Source organism: Sapajus apella, unplaced genomic scaffold (assembly GCF_009761245.1).
Source record: "Sapajus apella isolate SASKATOON/1434 unplaced genomic scaffold, GSC_monkey_1.0 scaffold43, whole genome shotgun sequence".
NCBI lineage: Eukaryota > Metazoa > Chordata > Mammalia > Primates > Cebidae > Sapajus > Sapajus apella.
In genome coordinates this window covers 11,442,511-11,459,623 of record NW_022436983.1, presented here as the reverse complement: position 1 = coordinate 11,459,623, position 17,113 = coordinate 11,442,511, and the positions used below count along the sequence as shown (strand labels likewise).

At 49.9% G+C, this 17,113-nt stretch overlaps 1 protein-coding gene across 1 annotated transcript in view; it reads right to left on the bottom strand.

Moving 5' to 3' along the window:
* Positions 1 to 17,113, bottom strand: part of IGSF21 (immunoglobin superfamily member 21) — a 272,851-nt gene that overhangs the window by 143,262 nt on the left and 112,476 nt on the right. Inside the window, exon 2 of the mRNA XM_032300592.1 lies at positions 14,523 to 14,635. Coding sequence (XP_032156483.1) covers positions 14,523 to 14,635 — 113 coding nt within the window. The remainder of the gene's footprint in view (positions 1 to 14,522; positions 14,636 to 17,113) is intronic.

Genomic DNA, 17,113 nt, shown 5'->3' with positions numbered 1-17,113 from the left:
GGGAGACGGCGTGGGAGAGAAGGGGCCCCTCCTTACACCTGTCTGCTCTGCATGTTTGTCTCAGAGCAGGTGGACCGTGCTGCCTGCGTCATCTCATCGGGGTGGAAGCTGCTTTCCCTCAAGTCCTCATTTGACATGACAGTCTCTGTGCGGATCTGTGCCACTGCACCCCTGAGGACAGGTGGCTCCAGCAGAGTGATGATGAGGACAGCCCGGAGCAGCCAGGTCCAGATGCTCCTCTGCCTCACAGGTCATCTCCACCTCTCTCCCATGGAGGAGGCCACGGAGCTTCCCAAAGGGGGATCCAGGCCACCCCATCAGCTTGGAGTGAGAAGGCAGGGCTGTTCAAAGGGGAAGTCAGACAAGCCCCTACCACCTTGCCATCTGCAAGACTTGGGGCCAGTTAGTTAACTTCCCTGAGCTTTTATGTCCCCAACTCTAAAATGGACAATTGTACCGGCATCTTGTGATTCCTGTGTAGAATCAGTGAAGTGGTTTTTGGTAATGTATCTAGTGCAGCACCTGACCTGTGCTACAGCGGTGGCATTCATGATGATATGAGGGAGAGATGGGAGGAACTTGTCTTACCCACCACAGGTCCCCAAGCCAGAGGGATTCAGCCAATTAGAGGGTCCAGTCCTCATACTGCCCATCACTCAGGAGGAAGCCCCTCCCACCCCTAACAGGGTATTTATGGCCTTCAATAGGACCTAACAGAAAGAGCTTAGTTTTGGAGTCATAGAGCTGGGGTTTGAAGTTTGACTTAACCACTATCTAGCAGCATGACTTAAGCAAGCTGCTTAACCTCACCTAGCCTCAGTCTCTCCAACTCTAGTCCTTCAACTTCCTTCTTTCAATGCTCTCTGAGGTCTGATATCCCTAGCCTGTTCACTTTATGGGTGCACACTGGGAGAGGAGGCTCGAGAGGCAGGCAGGAACCAGACGATGAACGGCCCTGGTGTAAGGCAACACCAGGGATGTTGGTCTGTATTCTAAGAACCATGGAGAGGCATTACTGATGTGTTTAAAGCAGTGTAGCATGGACAGAGACGCCTCGTATAAGGCCGTGGGTTGTGGAATGGACTTCTGGATCTTACTAAATTCCTGCACATCCTCTCGCTCCTCTGATCTCCCAGGTGTTCCCTGGCCTCACCTCCTTTGAATGTTCACTCAAGGGTGGGGCACTTTCTCTGGACATTTACAGCCACATGAGTCTGCTTCCCAGAATACTCACATAACCCCACTCCTGGGGAATCTGGAAACTTCTGACAACTGGTTTCCACAGAAGCCCCACATTCTGACGACTGGTTTCCACAGAAGCTAGTTCAACCACAGCTAGCCAGGTTGGCTGAATGCTCTGCTCCTACGCCTTGTCATGATGTCATGGCTGGGAAGCTGAGCCTGAGGCAGCACAGAATTCCAGAGCTGAAATGAATAGGGTCAATAGCTCTGGGTTCACTGAGGCCAGGATTACTTCCTATTACAGTTTTGACAGGTGGCCATACCATTTGCTTAGACATCTCCAGGGGTAGGAAGTCCACCAGTCCCTAAGACAGCCCATCCAGTGGTTGAAAAGCTCCAATTGTGGGAAAATTATTTACCTCATCAACTATAAGTTTACCTCTGTGACCCTCAGGGCCACATAAGATATCCATCCATCCATCCATCCACCCACCCACCCACCCATCAATCCCATCCATCCATCCATTTATGCACCCACTCACCCACCAGTTCACCCACCCACCCATCCATTCATCCATCCATCTATACATCTATCCATCCATCCCCCCACTCACCCACCAATCCATCCATCCATCCATTCATCCATCTATACCTCCATCCATCCACTCACCCACTCACTCACCAATCCATCCATTCACTCATCCATCCATCCATTTATCCACCCACTCACCCACCAGTTCACCCATCCATTCATCCATCCATCCATCCATCTGTCTAACCATCCATCCATCCATCCACCCACTCACCAACCAATCCATCCATCCATCCATCCATCCATCCATCCATCTATCCTCTAACCTATGTGCTCAACATAGTGCTAGACACTTAAGAGAGAAAGAAAAACAGTACACCTGGTCCCTGCCAGCAAAGGGTTTGCATTTTTGGAGAGAGCCATTCAACTATTACAGTTCATGTCCTATTATGAGCTCTCAGCTAGCAGACACCTGTCTTTCTCTGTCAAGGTAGTGACCACAATTTGAAAGAAGCATTTATTTGACAATCTTTCATGTAATACCTGTTTTTCTCCCACTTAACTATAAGCTCTGCAAAAAAACAGGGTTCCATTATTTTGCTTGTTTGTTTTGGGTTTCTGTGTTTTTGTTTTTTGAGACAGGGTCTCATTCTGTCCTCCAGGCTGGAGTGTAGTGGTGCAATCACAGCTCACTGCAGCTTTGACTTTTTGGGCTCAATTCATCCTCCCACCTCAGCCTCTTGAGTAGCTGGGACCACAGGTGTGAGAACCACAATGCCTGGCTAATTTCTGTGTGTTTTTATAGAGATTGGGTTTTGTCACATTGCCCAGGGTGTTCTTGAATTGCTGGGCTCACACGATCTACCCTTCTCAGCCTCCCATAGTGCTGGGAACACAGGCATGAGCCATAGCCTGCATGTGCCCAGCCCATTGTTCTTATTCTGTGCTTTATTCCCAAGGCTTGGCACATAGTTGGTCCTCAAGAAATATCTGCTGCAAAAATGAACACGGGAGTCCGATGTGTTGAGTCATATGGTCATGTGTTGAGTATTTCGAGTGTTATAAGAACCTAACTCAGCCTGGGTCATGGCAGTTGAATGAGGAAGAAGATTGAAGGGGGAAAATGGATGGAGAAAGGTCTCTGGTGTGGGAGGGGGCAACACTGAAGCTGGGCCTTGCAGGGCAAGTGGGAGTTGACCAGATGGAGGGGAGAAGGGCATCGCAGGCAGAAGCAGCACATATGCACCAGCTCGGAGGTGGGAAAGAGCGTTGGCACATTCTGAGAACTGCAAATCAACCATATGATTTGAGTGGTGGGCCCATTTGGGAACGTGGTAGGAAGCAAGGCTGAAGAAATCAGTCAACAGAGGTTGAATCAAGAAGGACCTTGTATGCTGAGCCAGTGACCTTGAACTTGGTCTTTCAGGTGATGAGGCACTTTTGTGAAGCGTGGGGCAGGGAGGCGTGGTCATGGTAAGGTCAGATGTATGTTTTAGAAAAGCACACAGCTGTACCTGTCTGCAATGGGAAGACAGCCTGCCCTGTGGGAGCTCACACCCAACAAGGAATATGCGGGGAAAGGAGGGGGAGAAAGGATTTAGGAGGAAGGATGAGCCTGAGCTGGTTTTCTGGGAAACATCCCTCATTTCAGTCATGCTATTTTTTTTTTTCACTGATGTGCTGGAGCGGAAGTTCACCTTTAATCCTTTTCCGACAAGTTAAGTCAGCCCCCTTGTCATTTAAACCCAACAGGGCATAGGAAAGTCAGGCAGTATCTGCTGGAAATCACACTACAGGCTTAATATAGCTTCTGGATTCCGTGTGCTCAGAGGCCCTGACAGTAGCTCAGGCAAGGACACTTATTACCCCTAAGAAAGCATTGTCCAAGCCTCACCTGGGGGATGCCCTGAGCTGGGAGGCACCCACCTCTTCCATTAGCCCAGAGTCTTCTGAGGAAAGGATGGGGGATGGGGAGGTTGGCTGCAAGGTGGGAGAGAGGCTGCACATTCCTTAGAGATCGTCTCATTGCACGCTTTTATTTTACCTATGAAGATCCTAGAGCTCAGAGAGGTGGTGTGGTTTCATCAAGGTCACACAGCAGGATGTTGTGTCCCAGGCCCTTGCTCTTTTCTCTTCTTGGTAAGTGAGGACACACTCTCCAGTATGAGCTGAGCCAGCAATGTGTTATCCTTAGATATGCCATGTTTTTCTCAACCATCCAATGTGGGAGCCCATCACTGGTAGACTCCGCATGTGGTCCAATAAAACATCTGGTTGTTTGGGTGTCCACTTCAACTGTTGGCACCCCCTCTCAACAGTTTGGAAGCCAAGAACTCTTATCAACCCCGTGTGGAGCAGGGAAGTGGTCTCATCGCCATTGTCAGAAACCTGATCTTAATCCCCAAGAGAAGAAGGATTTCTTTGGTCAAAAACCCCTCCCCCTCAAGCCAGGGAGAGCAGTGATATGTGGCCAAAGCCAGCCTTCTCCCCCCACACCCATTCTTATCTCCTCTTCCTGTCCAAGGGCATCTGTGCACAAATCCAGGTTGACTGAGCCGTGGTGTCTGGACAGATCTCAATAACCTGGCAGCTCTTCCTGCAGAAAGCTGACTGTAGCACCTCTCACCCCCATCCCCACTGCAGTCCTTGGACGCTCGTGGACCACTCATGGCCCATCTGACACAAGCTCCTGGGTCTGGTGGAGCCATCCTAAATATGGACCTTGATGACCCAAGAGTGGAGCTAAGGAATGCCCTACACACTTCACGCTCCGTGAACACCTGCGTACCTGCTGTTGCAGTTGCTGGACTCTTCAGCTGGGACTCGGGGGTGTCACAGAGTCCTTTGAGGATATTCATTCCCTCTCCCACAGAAATGCATACAACATGTTGGGCATACTTTTTGGGGTTTTGAGCACCCCCAGAAACCCATCCACATATTTCCTAGGGATCCTGAGGCCCCCACATAGAATCCCTGGCCCAGGGATCATTGATAAATGAATGGCTAGAGCAGGATCTTCCTTTCAAATACCAAATGCATTGTTTAATTACACTGGAATCCCCTAAACTCTCTGGGCAGCCGCTTTCACATTCTCGAGGAGGAGAGCGAGGCTGCCACTGGGTCCAGATTGAAAGCATGGTTGGAAAAGACAATGGGCCTGCAGTTTTATGAATGACACATCAGAGAAGCAGAAAAATGAAATGCTGAAAGAGATGCACAGGTGAATAATTAAGCTACCAGGTTCTGTCTCTCTAATGGAAGTATGTACAAAACGCTGAGAGAACACAGCAGGTGATCTCTTAATTCTGTCTTGGTGAAAGAGGTCAGAAGGCTTCACAGAGGAGAGAATAAGTAAGATTTGTCCAGGCAGAAAAGAGAGGATGAAGTAATATACGTGAAGGCTATTTTCCCTGCGCCACGGGGGATGGAGGCGGCTTGTCTGCAAGGCCTCTCATCTGTTTTGCACAATTCCTTGTGAGATCCTCAGGGAAAGTGCAATCAAGCCCATTGGCCAGAGGATGCAACAGAACTTAACAGCTTAATGATGGGCAACTGGAGGGGAAGCTCTCCCCATGAGGGCAATGGGCCCGCCTGTCCTTCTTCATACCTCCAGCCCTTTGTACCATGCCTAGGAAGCTGTGGGAATAGTTGTCGTCCAAGGCCACTGAGTTACTTGAATGGTAGAGCAGGATCTTTCTCTCAAATACCAAATGCATTGTTTAATTACACTGGAATTCCCTAAACTCTCCGGACAGCCATTTTCACACTCTCGAGGAGGAGAGCGAGGCTGCCACCGGTTCCAGACTGACAGGCTAAGGATGGTTGGAAAAGACAATGGACTTGTAATTTTATGAATGACGTGTAAATAGGGGTGGATTCGGTAGAAGCAATTGTGTCTTTATGCCACTTGCAAAGGTTTGTTCAGAAGTTCAAGGTCAAATCTCTTTACTAGTCAAAATCTCAAGGCCAGTTACTGCTGGTCTCAAAGCACCCCTCAGCCCACTCCAGCCAGGCTTTAGCCCCCCAGTAACTCCAAAGAATCTGCCCTTACCCAGGTCCCTAATGGGTTCCATATGTTGCCAAGTTCATGGTCATTTCTCTGCTCTCAAGTCACTCACTGGAGTGTGAGACACGGCTGACTATTCTATTCCTTAAAACACTTTCTTCTCTTGGAATCCAGGACACCCCACTCTCCTCGCTGTCTTCACATCTTGCTGGCTGTTCCTCCTCCTTCTCAGCCTCTCTGCTGCTCTACTTTTCTATCTCTAAGTATTAGAGTGCCCAAGGGTCCAGCACCGGGTACCATCCATTCTCTGACAATGCCAAGTATAAGTCTCCAGGCTTCACCTCTCCCAAGAATTCCAGATTGGCGGCCTCAACAGCAGCTGCAGCAGCTCCATCTCCATGTCTTAGAGGCATTTCCAGCTTAACATGCCAACAGAGCGCTTGACGCCTCTCCCTGTGTATCAGTCTGTTCTCATGCTGCTGAAAAAGACAAACCTCCAACTGGGTGATTTATAAAGGCAAGTTTAACGGACTCACAGTTCCACACGGCTGGGGAGGCCTCACAATCATGGTGGAAGGTGAATGAGCAAAGTCACGCCTTACATGGCGGCAGGCAAGAGGAGTTTGTGCAGGGGAACTCTCCTTTATAAAACCATCAGATCTCATGAGACCTATTCACTGTCACGAGGTCAGTATGGGGGAAGCTGCCCCCATGATTCAATTATCTCCACCTGGCCCTGCCCTTGACGTGTGGGGATTATTACAATTCAAGGTGAGATTTGGATGGGAACATGGCCAGACCATATCACCCAGCAACCTGCTTCCCCTGTCCTATCCTCCCTGTCTCATTAAACAGCACTGTTCCCCCAAATCCAGCTCGAGCCTCAAAGCCGGCAGTCATCCTGAATCCCCTCCTTCTCTCATCCCTTCCACATGCTAGCAAGCCTTGAGCTTCTACCTGCAAATCACAGGCAGAACGCTTTTTCCCTCCCATCATCTCTGCTACCACCATCCTAGCACTCACGCAAACCACTGTTGCCTCTTGCCTGAACTGTTCTAACCTCCAAGTGATCCCTCTGCTGCCAGTCTCTCCCCTCTCCTGCAATCCATGCCCCACCCAGAAGTGACCTTCTTACTAACGTAAACCAGATCCTGTTGCTTCTCTGCTTAAAATCCTCAGTGCTTCCCGGTGCCTTTAGAATAACTCCAGATTCAGTTCTTTAGAGCACAGGACCCAGCATGAACTGTCCCTGCCCATTTTCCAACATCACCCCTTACTCACTTCATTCCAGCCACATGCACTTTCTTTCTGTTATTTGAACATACAAAGCTTTTTCCCACCAGAACTGTTTTGCGTGTGCTTTTCCCTCTGCCTGGATTGTTCTGTTGTCTTCCCTTGACATGGTGGGTTTCCTGTTGCCTCTGCAAACTCATCTTAAATGAGGGTCTTTTCCTGACCACCCAGTCACTTTCTATCCCGCAACTGTATTTTAATTATGTGCACCGCACTTACCATTATCTGGTATCTTTCTTATTCGTTTATCTTTTTAACTCCTCCCTCAAGGTAAACTACATGAGCACAGGATCTTTTCTTCTTCCTTGGTGCACCCCCAGTGCCTAGAACCACCTTGATTTCATAAATATGTGTTGAATGAATGTTGAATGAGTGCATGGAACAGCTCCCTCTGTATCAGAGTTTTGCAAACACCATAACATGCTCCCTGGCTGGGATGAGTGCGTCACAATCATCTGGGGAGCTCTTTAAAAGTACAAATGCCCTGAGGCTCCGGTCCTGGAAATTCAGATTCAATAACTGTAGAATGAGTCTCAGGCAACAGTATATTTTTAGTGGCCTCTGAAAATTCTAATGAGCTGTCAGAGTGAGGGGACCCCTGCCGGTTTCCAACAGAACTGCCATTAAAGTCCAAGGATCAGGGCGGCAATGATTGTGATTCACACTCGGGCCTCTAGAGGGAGCCGAAGGTTTCTCCCATCACCCCATCCCCAGGAGGAGGAGCTCAGTGAGATGAGTTTGGACGGTTACAACTTAAAAGCAGTGGTTAGGGGTGGAGTTTTCCTTGGGGGTGGAATTAAAGGATTGCGATATGGTTTGGCTGTGCCCCCACCCTAATCTCATCTTGAATTGTGGTTCCCATAATTCCCATGTGTCGTGAAAGGGACTCGGTGGGAAGTGACTGGAGCATGAGAATGGTTTTCCCCACGCTGTTCTCGCGATAGTGAGTTCTCACGAGAGCTGATGGTTTTATAAGCACCTGCACTTCCCCTGCTGGCACTTCTTCCTCCTGCCATGTGAGGAAGGATGTGTTTGTTTTCCCTTCTGCCATGATTGTAAGTTTCCTGAGGTCTCCCCAGCCCATCAGAACTGTGAGTTAATTAAACCTCTCTCCTTTATAAATTACCCAGTGTCAGGTAGTTCTTTATAGCACTATGAGAACGGACAAATACAGATTACAATGGAATTAGACCTGAAAACTTGTTCTTATTTCCTCTTTATGTGTTACATTTGCTCTAAAATCAGCTGTCCTTTCGTGGGCCCTCTCTTGCTGCTGTCTCTTCCCTCCCATGTGACTGGCATGATAAGAATCAGCACTGGATACACCTTATCAGAGAGAACCTGACTCTTTGGGAAGGCAGGGGTTGGGGAAGGAGGCTTGGACAAGGCAGGATGGGTTGGCTCACCCTGACTCCTCTCTTCCTCACTCACATCCTCTTCCAGATCTTATATCTGTAAGATCCGTGAACTCAAGATCAGAATGTAGGGTCAGGGGAGTAGCAAGGAGCAGCCAGGAGGGCCAGAAGGGCTAAAGGCGTGGGCTAGCCCCATCCTCTGGGACCTTGGCTCTGGTCTCTCTTGGTCACCCAAGAGTGTACCTGCCTTCTTGCCCTGATGATATGGTTGGAGGATATTGTCCCCTTAGGATCATCATTTTCAGTTTTGCTTCAAATAATAAAACATTGTCAAGGGCTGGGACTGAGAGAGAGCCAATGTTAGTAAAGCTATTTTGAAATAGCTCCCTGCTTCAGGGAGAGCTGAGATCCACTGAAATGGCTTAACTGTGTTAAGCCACTGGGTTTCCAAGAATTGAAACCCAGTGAGTTCACCAGCATAACCATTTAAAGTGTGTCTCTGCCCATATTCTGTCCCTTGGGAATGCAGGTGGCAGGATGGAATTCAATAAATCTGATCCTGGTAATCCTCTCAAATACCTTCCCCTCTTATTCTGTAATTTCCCTCTCTCGATCCTGTAAGCTATCAAGAGCCATGATAGGAAAATGGCTATCATTGAGTAGGTGCCACAGTGAGCCAAACATTGGGCTCTTTTGGTTGCAGATATTATCTTATTTAAGCTTACGAAACGCATGTTTTCATGCCCAATTTCAGGTGAAGTTTCTAAAAGGATGAAAGGTTAGGTCACCACCCAAGGTCAAACACCAGAACTCACATACAAGTATTCTGACTCCCAAGTCCTCTCTCTTCCTACCTCAGCCCCCAGTCACAATTCCTCTCAAATGGTCCCAAGCGAACACAAACCCTCATGGCAGAGGCATCCAGCAGAACCCAGAGGGGAAGATCATGCTGGCTAGGTTGCATCATCTGCACCTCTGCACCACAAAACACAGACCCAGGTACGTATCTTCCCACATGGTGAAAAAGGTTGGATAAGGAAGTACTGAAAGCAGGGATGTATCGCTGTTTGTGGATCTCCTTCGCTCTCTATCTGGCTCTTTTTTCTGTGGCCTTGTAACCTGGGCCCAGAGCAGCTCCTGGGAACAAATTGTAAAAGAAGGAGCGAAAACAAAGGAGGGATGATAAAAATTGCTGTAAAAGGTTAAACTCCCATGATTCTCTGTGGCTGTTTAATGGAGTTCTACAATATAAACAGAACTTTGGCTTTGCCTGCTGGGCAGGTGGCCTCCAACCAAGTGAGTTTAGATAGTATTTCCTAATAAGGAATGTTCCCTTTTCCTTCATACTTCACAAAGTCCCCAGCGTATCCAAAGACTCACACTCCCTGTCCCCTGACTGATACTATCAATAGTACACAGATGCCCACATGAGACAGAAGAGGGCTACACAGCCTGGTGTGTCAACAGGTGCATATGCATTTGTATTTATAGCTTTATGATTTGTTAATTTAGCAAGGTGATTCTGCTCTAGGTGTTAAGAATACAGCAGGAAAAAGGCATAGTCTTTGCTCTTCAGATGCTCACGGTCCAGGGGCAGGTATTTTGGCACGACAAGGTAAGCACTGGCGTAGAGACCCACAGAGAGGATTCATGGCAGAGGGCATGCCTACAGCTTTCTGGAGAAGTCAGGGAAGGCAACATCACCTGCGACACAGCCTCACGCTCGCACATAGTAAAGGCTCAATAATGTCAGCCACTCAAATTAGTATAAACAGCATTACTAAAAAAGTCCCCAGTTACAGATGTAAATAGATATGAGGGACTAAGTAAAGAACATTATTTATCATTCATTTTCTCCAACCAAGTCCTGACTTAAGCGCTAGGGTAGGTTAGTTATTAGGTGACGCCCTCCTCCTGGTGAAGTATGGAACTGCACCCCTACTCTATTAGCAAAAAAAAAAAGAAAGATAAAGAAAAAGAAGCGTCTTTGGAGCTTATCTACATGAGCTGTGAAGATGAAGCCTGGACACTCATATCTTGGAGCTGAACCCATGTAACAGTGGGGAAAGCAGAGCGGGGTGATGAAAAGCATCCTCAAGTTGAACAGGGCTTTAACAGACAACTATGATACCCAGCACCTCAGAGGGCTCACAGCTCTCTTGACATCTGTATCTCTTCAAAGAAGTGATTTGAGCATGACGACCATCTCCCTCTTTTCACCCTCCCTCACCACACACACACACACACACACACACACACACACAGTCTAATGATGGCACCTTACCAAATAAGATTCATCTTACTAAAATTCATATCAGGGCAAGTTTGCCTGGAAAACTGACTCATGAGCATTCACTGCATTCTCTTGTCAGGTGAGCATAGTGTATTCCAGAGGCTGCAGAAGAAAATCTCCATGTCTTAGAGCAGGCTGTCCAGTGGGACGTCCTGCAGTGATGGAAATGTGCTATACTTCATCTGTCAATATGGAGGCCAGCAGCTATAGGTGGCTAGTGAGCACTTGAATTGTGGCTAGTCTGACTGAGAAAATGAATTTTAAAGTAATTTGATTTAATTTAAATGGAAACATCCACGTGTGACAGGTGGCTACCACACTGGACAACCTAGACCCAGGGGCTATGATTACACACACTTTCTTGAGTCTATTTTCATCGTTTTGACGTCTTATTCTACAAACGGGCTGAGCTCCTTCCTGCTTGGCCAGACCATGGGGGTAAAATATCCAAGGATCAGGCTCTTGCCACTTCTGCCCAATCTCCTTCGCCTCCCTTGAGGGGTCCACAAGCAAGACCTTCCCAGATATCCAGCCGGAGGTCTTGTTAGCACTAAGGTTAGGTAATCCCTGTAGCTTCAGACGATTTCATCAGCTTCCCCGATTTACCCAAAGAATCCAATGCATTCATGATGTTTTCTGAGAGCTCAGGGTGATCCCCGTGCTGAGTTAAAGTATTTAAGACCAGAGGGGAGGCTGCTGGGCTTGACACATGTTTTGAGCCATTTTGTGCCCACTGGGCTGAGCAGGCAGTGGCGGCCTCATCACAATGCCCTGCTTCTTCCTTCTAACGGGGTTGGAGGCGCCATCCTGACTGGGCCTGTGTAATCCATTCATTTCCCTCCAAGCCGGGCTCTGTAAGCCCATTCACGGAGGATGGAGAAAGGAAGCTGGGACGGGAAGCAAACACGCGTACCGAAAACAAACAGCACTCGGCAGCTCCCTGCTTGGGGGAGGGGGGCAGGCTGTGGGGAGAGGGGGATGGGGAGGGAAGCCACAGTTGGGGGTTCGTCTGGAAGGGGAAGAAGGGGTCAGAGGAGGGTCTGGCTGGAGAAGGAGACTGGAGCTCGCGTTGCTGCTCCTCCCATTCCCTCTGGAAGCCCCGCCCTGACCTTGAGTCCCAGAGCCCCCCATCTTGGTAGGCTCTTATCTCTCTCCCTTCAGCTGCCTTCTTGGGAAGAGAGGCGGTCACTAGGGAAAGCTAGAGTGGCAGCAGGCAAAAACTGGCCGCACGGAGCCCTTCCCTGGAATTTCCTTCTGTCCTCTGCCCCCATCCTTCCCACCATAGGCAGGGCACGTGGGCTCCCCGGGACCTGAGGACAGTAACCAGTCACTGAACCACCACCTCCGTCCAGCTACAGAGTTACAGGGGCCCAGGCATTTGGCTCGAGTGGGCGATTTGCATGTGATTTGCATATATCTGCATACCCCTGCTCCAGAGGCCCTCAGTCAAAGGATGTGAAATGAAATAAAATAAATTAATTAGTGCAGCCTACCATGGCCGAATCTGCGGGGCCTGACACTGGTAAGAGATGGCAGCGATTCTTAAAACAGCCAGTGGCATCACAGGTTAGGCAGAGAGAGAGACGGTGCGAGAGACAGGAGGGTCTCCCTCCCAGGCTGTCCAGTCCAGGACATGGATTCTCCTGCCCCAGCCCTGCTCCCATCTTCAAGAGCATCTAGTCAAGCCACGTGGAAGCCTGCTCCTGGCTTCTACACCCGCGTCCAGCGTGGCACTGGCATTGCCCATAACTCCAGCAGGAGCCTCTGCAGGGAGATTTTCACCACTGTGACTATGGTAACATTCAATTTCAAACCAGAGGGAGGACAGTTGCTTCAAGACCTCGGAAGGCAATGAGGTGCCCACTGCTATTTTCCCATCTCCACGCTTCCTTCCATTTCGCTCCATTAACTGTTCCCACTGGGTCTCCATATTTCTATCTGTCTTTCACCACCCCTCCCTCTGATCCCATCTATGGGATGGCTGAGGAAGAGATGTGGTCCCATCGTCAGCAGTGAGCTGGAGTTAATTTATCCCTGTCCTTCTGCCAGGTGCTAATGAGATGCGTGCAGCCTGTGTCCGCCAAGCAGCTCCCATATCCTGTAAATACGCCTCTTAGTGATTCAGTTCATGGCACTATTTAACATATGCCTTGGCTTTCTCTGGGCCCACTGATCTATCTAGAATGGCACCCTTCCCTAAGGCTGGGACCCTTTAGATTGCCAGATGTGAGGTTCACACCTATGAGGCCCAGGCTACCTGGAGAGCTTGGATGGAGGGCACTAGAATTAACTCTAAGCAGGAGAGACTGCCATGCTGAAATACATGATTTTTGATTAGAAGGAGTGCAGATCACAGCCAACAAAATAACACCAACCAGCAAACCATGAATCAGAGACCCAAAATGCAAAGCAGAGCAACCACGACAGGCTGGTTCAGAGCACACCTGCCTGGACCAAGAATAAGAAGGAAACTGAGCAGAGTTGTTCTGAGTCAAGACCATGAACAGCAGGTATGCCCCAGGGATTCCTCTAACATCGAGTTTCCATGCTCTGTGTGTAGATGTGGTGACACCTCCGAGGAGCAGAGCAGCCAGCTCTAGATTCGCAATCACCAAACTGTGCCCACCACCCCACCTTCCTCGTGCTCTCTTCCACGCTCCATCACTCCCTCCAGAGCAGCTCCACCTCACTGTGCTATGCATTGGTTTGATTTGAAGAAAGGGTGACAAAGATCAGGAAAGCGTGGCTTCTGATCGGGGGTTTGCAAACTGTAGCCCATCAACCAAATCACCCTCCAGACTGTTTAGTGCAGCCCACGAACTAAGAACAGTTTTCATCTTTTTAAATGATTAATAAAAAGTAAAAAGAAGGAGAAATTATGACACATGAACCTTATACAAAATTCAGACTTTGGTGCCCATGAGTAGAGTTTCATGGGAACACAGCCGTGCCCTTCATTTACACACTGTCAGTGGCTGTTTTGGCACCATTACCAGCAGAGTTGAGTAACCGTGACCAAGACTGTGTGTTCGGCAGACAGGAGAATATTTACAATCTCGGTCTTCACCAAAAAATGTTGCCAACCCATTTTTAGATGATGGAAGAGGAGTTCTCCCCCAGGATGGTGGCACATCTGTCTGTGCACACTTGAGCATGGCATTGCAAGAAAGGCATCAGTGCCCGCTGGACCTTCTGGGCCCAGCCCCAATTCCTTTGTGGTGAAGGGATACAAGGCTGGGATGCCCCATCCAGACACAAGAAGATTTTGTTCAGTGGTTGAAATGGCCACTTGTGCTCAAGACTCCAAGCTGCTCTTCCTGGTGCCAACACCTGGGCCCTAGGCAGGTGAGTACTGCTCATCTCTAACCAATTCCCTTCTCAGATGGTGCCAGACACCAGGATTAGTCCTATATGTAGTCAGATTAGGTGGCAGACTATCTGTGTGATTTGATTTTAAAAAAGGCAGGGTGCCTTCCTGTTTTTCTCTCTTTCCTGCCAAAAACATTACCCAAAGTCTCATGCGCAAAATTCCACCATCAGACATCGCTTCATGATTACACTATGCCTAGGGCCCAGGGTGTTCTCAGTAACTTCTACTTTGCCTAATGGGGTTTCCCCAGAGTAGGGGCTTAATAGGAGCACAAAGGAGGCAGCAACCAGATCCGTCCTGAGGGTGGAAGGGAAGGCTGATCCCCGAGGAGGGTGGCAGCAGAGGACGGGAGCTCGGCAGAGGTCCAGGACAGCTCAGGACTGGGTCAGGGCTGAGGACATAGCCACGCCAGTGATGGTGTCCGGAGGGCTCTGAGGACCCTCCCATCAGCCCTGGCCACGGGTGTGGAGGGGGCAGGGGTGGCGACTTACCCGGTACCACACGATCTCCCGCATGCGCCCATCTGTCTTGAAGTTACACTTCAAGGTCACAGCATCTCCAGCCACCACAGGGGGAAGAGGCTCAATGTTGACCGTCAAGTAGCCTACGGAAGAGAGGAGAAAGGGGTGGTAAGGGCACGAGCTGGTGAGGGCGGGGCTGGGGCGAGAGCAGACAGAGGCGGGAAGGTCGGGGTTGTAGCTGCACAACTGTGGGGGGTGCTGTTCATACCGTGGTCTCTGTGAATGCTGACAGCAGGCCCGAGTGGAGCCTCCTTCTTCCCTCTCATTAACATCTCCCTTTCTGCTACCTTCCTGGCTTCAGTGGATCCCTCCAAACCAAAAACACTTCTGCTTGGGACACATTTTCCCCTGAAGGTGGGACCTGCTGGCACCTCCACAAAGTGCCTCAATGTATTTCTGTAAGATATCCCAGAGAAGGCTTCTGTGCTCCAGCATCGCCCCTCCACCCATTTTTAGAGTTGTGGTATTCATGATTCATGTATTCAGTCCTGCAGAAAATGAATGCTGAAATTTATTTACTTGGCATTTCCAAACCTATTTGAATATGGGCTGCTTAGCCACCCCTTAAGCCCCGTCACCATCCTATGCAGCAGCCAGAATCTGGGAAATACGCATTGGGACACGGTGTTCTACGTGCTCATACCCATCTGTTTCCAACCTCATAAACAAATGACTCCCGGTAAAACAAGAGCCCTGGAAAACCTCCAGTGGCTTCCTTAACACCCAAATTTCCTATCATGCATACTCTGCCACCCAAGGGGAGGGTCAGGTCCATGCCCTGGTCACGGCGGTGGTGATATGTTGGAGAAGTCCAGTATGGGCCGACTACTGGGGAGGGGTCTCAACTCTTTGCAAACACCGGGTGATGCTCCCCCGACTACCACCACCTGCCCCTGGGAGTGCCTGGAGCAGACACTGGGACGCTTGCCCTGGTAGGCACGCCTTGGGGACACTGCTCTCTCCACAACGAAGTCCAGTCTGGTGAGGCCTCTAACCCACCCCTGTGCCTCCACCAGCCCCAGCCCAGAGGGCTGGACCCTCATTGCAGCTCTCAGGGGAACCTCATTCCTGAGCTGATCATCCAGGTTCATCTGATCGGCTTCCTGCTGGCGGGCGTCCAGTCATCGATCTAATGGATCAATCCAGTCCAATAGTCTTAATGAGAAAACTAGCCAGGATGGGTTCGAAGGTTTCAATTGTGCAGGCAAGCTGAGCAGATGGAGCCCGCGGGCCCGACCCCTGCCTGGAACTCAATGCTTACAACCCTTCAGGAAAAGAAAACAAAACAAGCAAGCATCGACCTGGACAGGATCACTTTGGAAGCTGGAGTCAGGGTGGACCCGCATGGCCCAAGGCTTCAGGACCTGGTCTCCAGGGTGAGGGGCAAGCACAGGGCTCACCCCAAGGTGGCCTCTAACTTAGATCAGAGGTCAAACTCCTGGATAGCCCTGAAGCCCACATGGTCCAAGAAAGCCACGACCAGAGCCAACCGGTCCAACTTCCAAGATCAGAAGGACCAATCTGGATCTTTCTTTCCTCATTTACTCAGCTCCGGTTCACGCCTATCTACTCTGTGAAGGCCCCCAGCCGGGATCCAGGAACCAGGCAGTGCCCTGCCCTCCAGGAACAAGCAGTGGCAAGGAGACAGAAACAGCCAGCACAGTCACCACTCAGGTGACCAGCTGGCCTCTAGGTAGGCAGATGGGGGGCCGTGGGATGGCACAGAGGAAACCTGATCCCGCCTGGATCATCCTGGCCATGGAGCATGACAAACAAGGAGGCCGCCTTCAGGAGGACAGACCCCGTGGAAAGGGAGATGTCAGGGCAAGCCACGCCCAACTGCAACATCGTGACAACGGCTTGCATGTCCACACCTGCTTTGTACCAGGCATTGAGCTAAGCATTTGATATACATGATATATATCTACTCACTTAATCACGACACTCCCAGGAGAGAGGAACTGTTATGATTCCCACTTTCTGAGGGCAAACCAAGAGGTGAGGTCCCCTGCCAGATCACACAGCTGCAAGTTACAGAGCTGGCATTCAAACCCAAGCCTTCGGGCTCCATGACAACCACCGCCTTATTACAGCCTCTCAGAAGAGGTGAGAGAAAGTGGCATCTGCAGCCTGCATACTTTTTTCTCTCAGGCCTAGAGATGGAGGATTAGCATTGTGGCAGGGGCCGTGATGGGAGCTGAGGACCTGACCCCATGACCACAATTCTGAGCCATGTGGCTCCATCTTTCAGTGGGGCCGCCCTCCCTCGGACTCTCTCTCACCTTTGCAGATATAGTTATGAGTTGAGCAGCATCAGTCCAGATGGCTGATGAGATCAAGGCTCGAGAAGGTCCTCCTCCCACTGGAAAGAGGAGGGAAGGACATATTTTCAGATGCATAAATCTTTGAGCAGCCCGAGGTGGGTGCAGATGGTGTCGCCTGTGAGGCAGGCAGGGCGGGATGGAGGGTCACCATTTGTTGGCGAGCCATGAGGGAATTACAAGTGTAAGTGTGGTGGTGGTGGGGAGGGCAAGTGGGGGAGTGGTCGCAGCTCTGGTGAT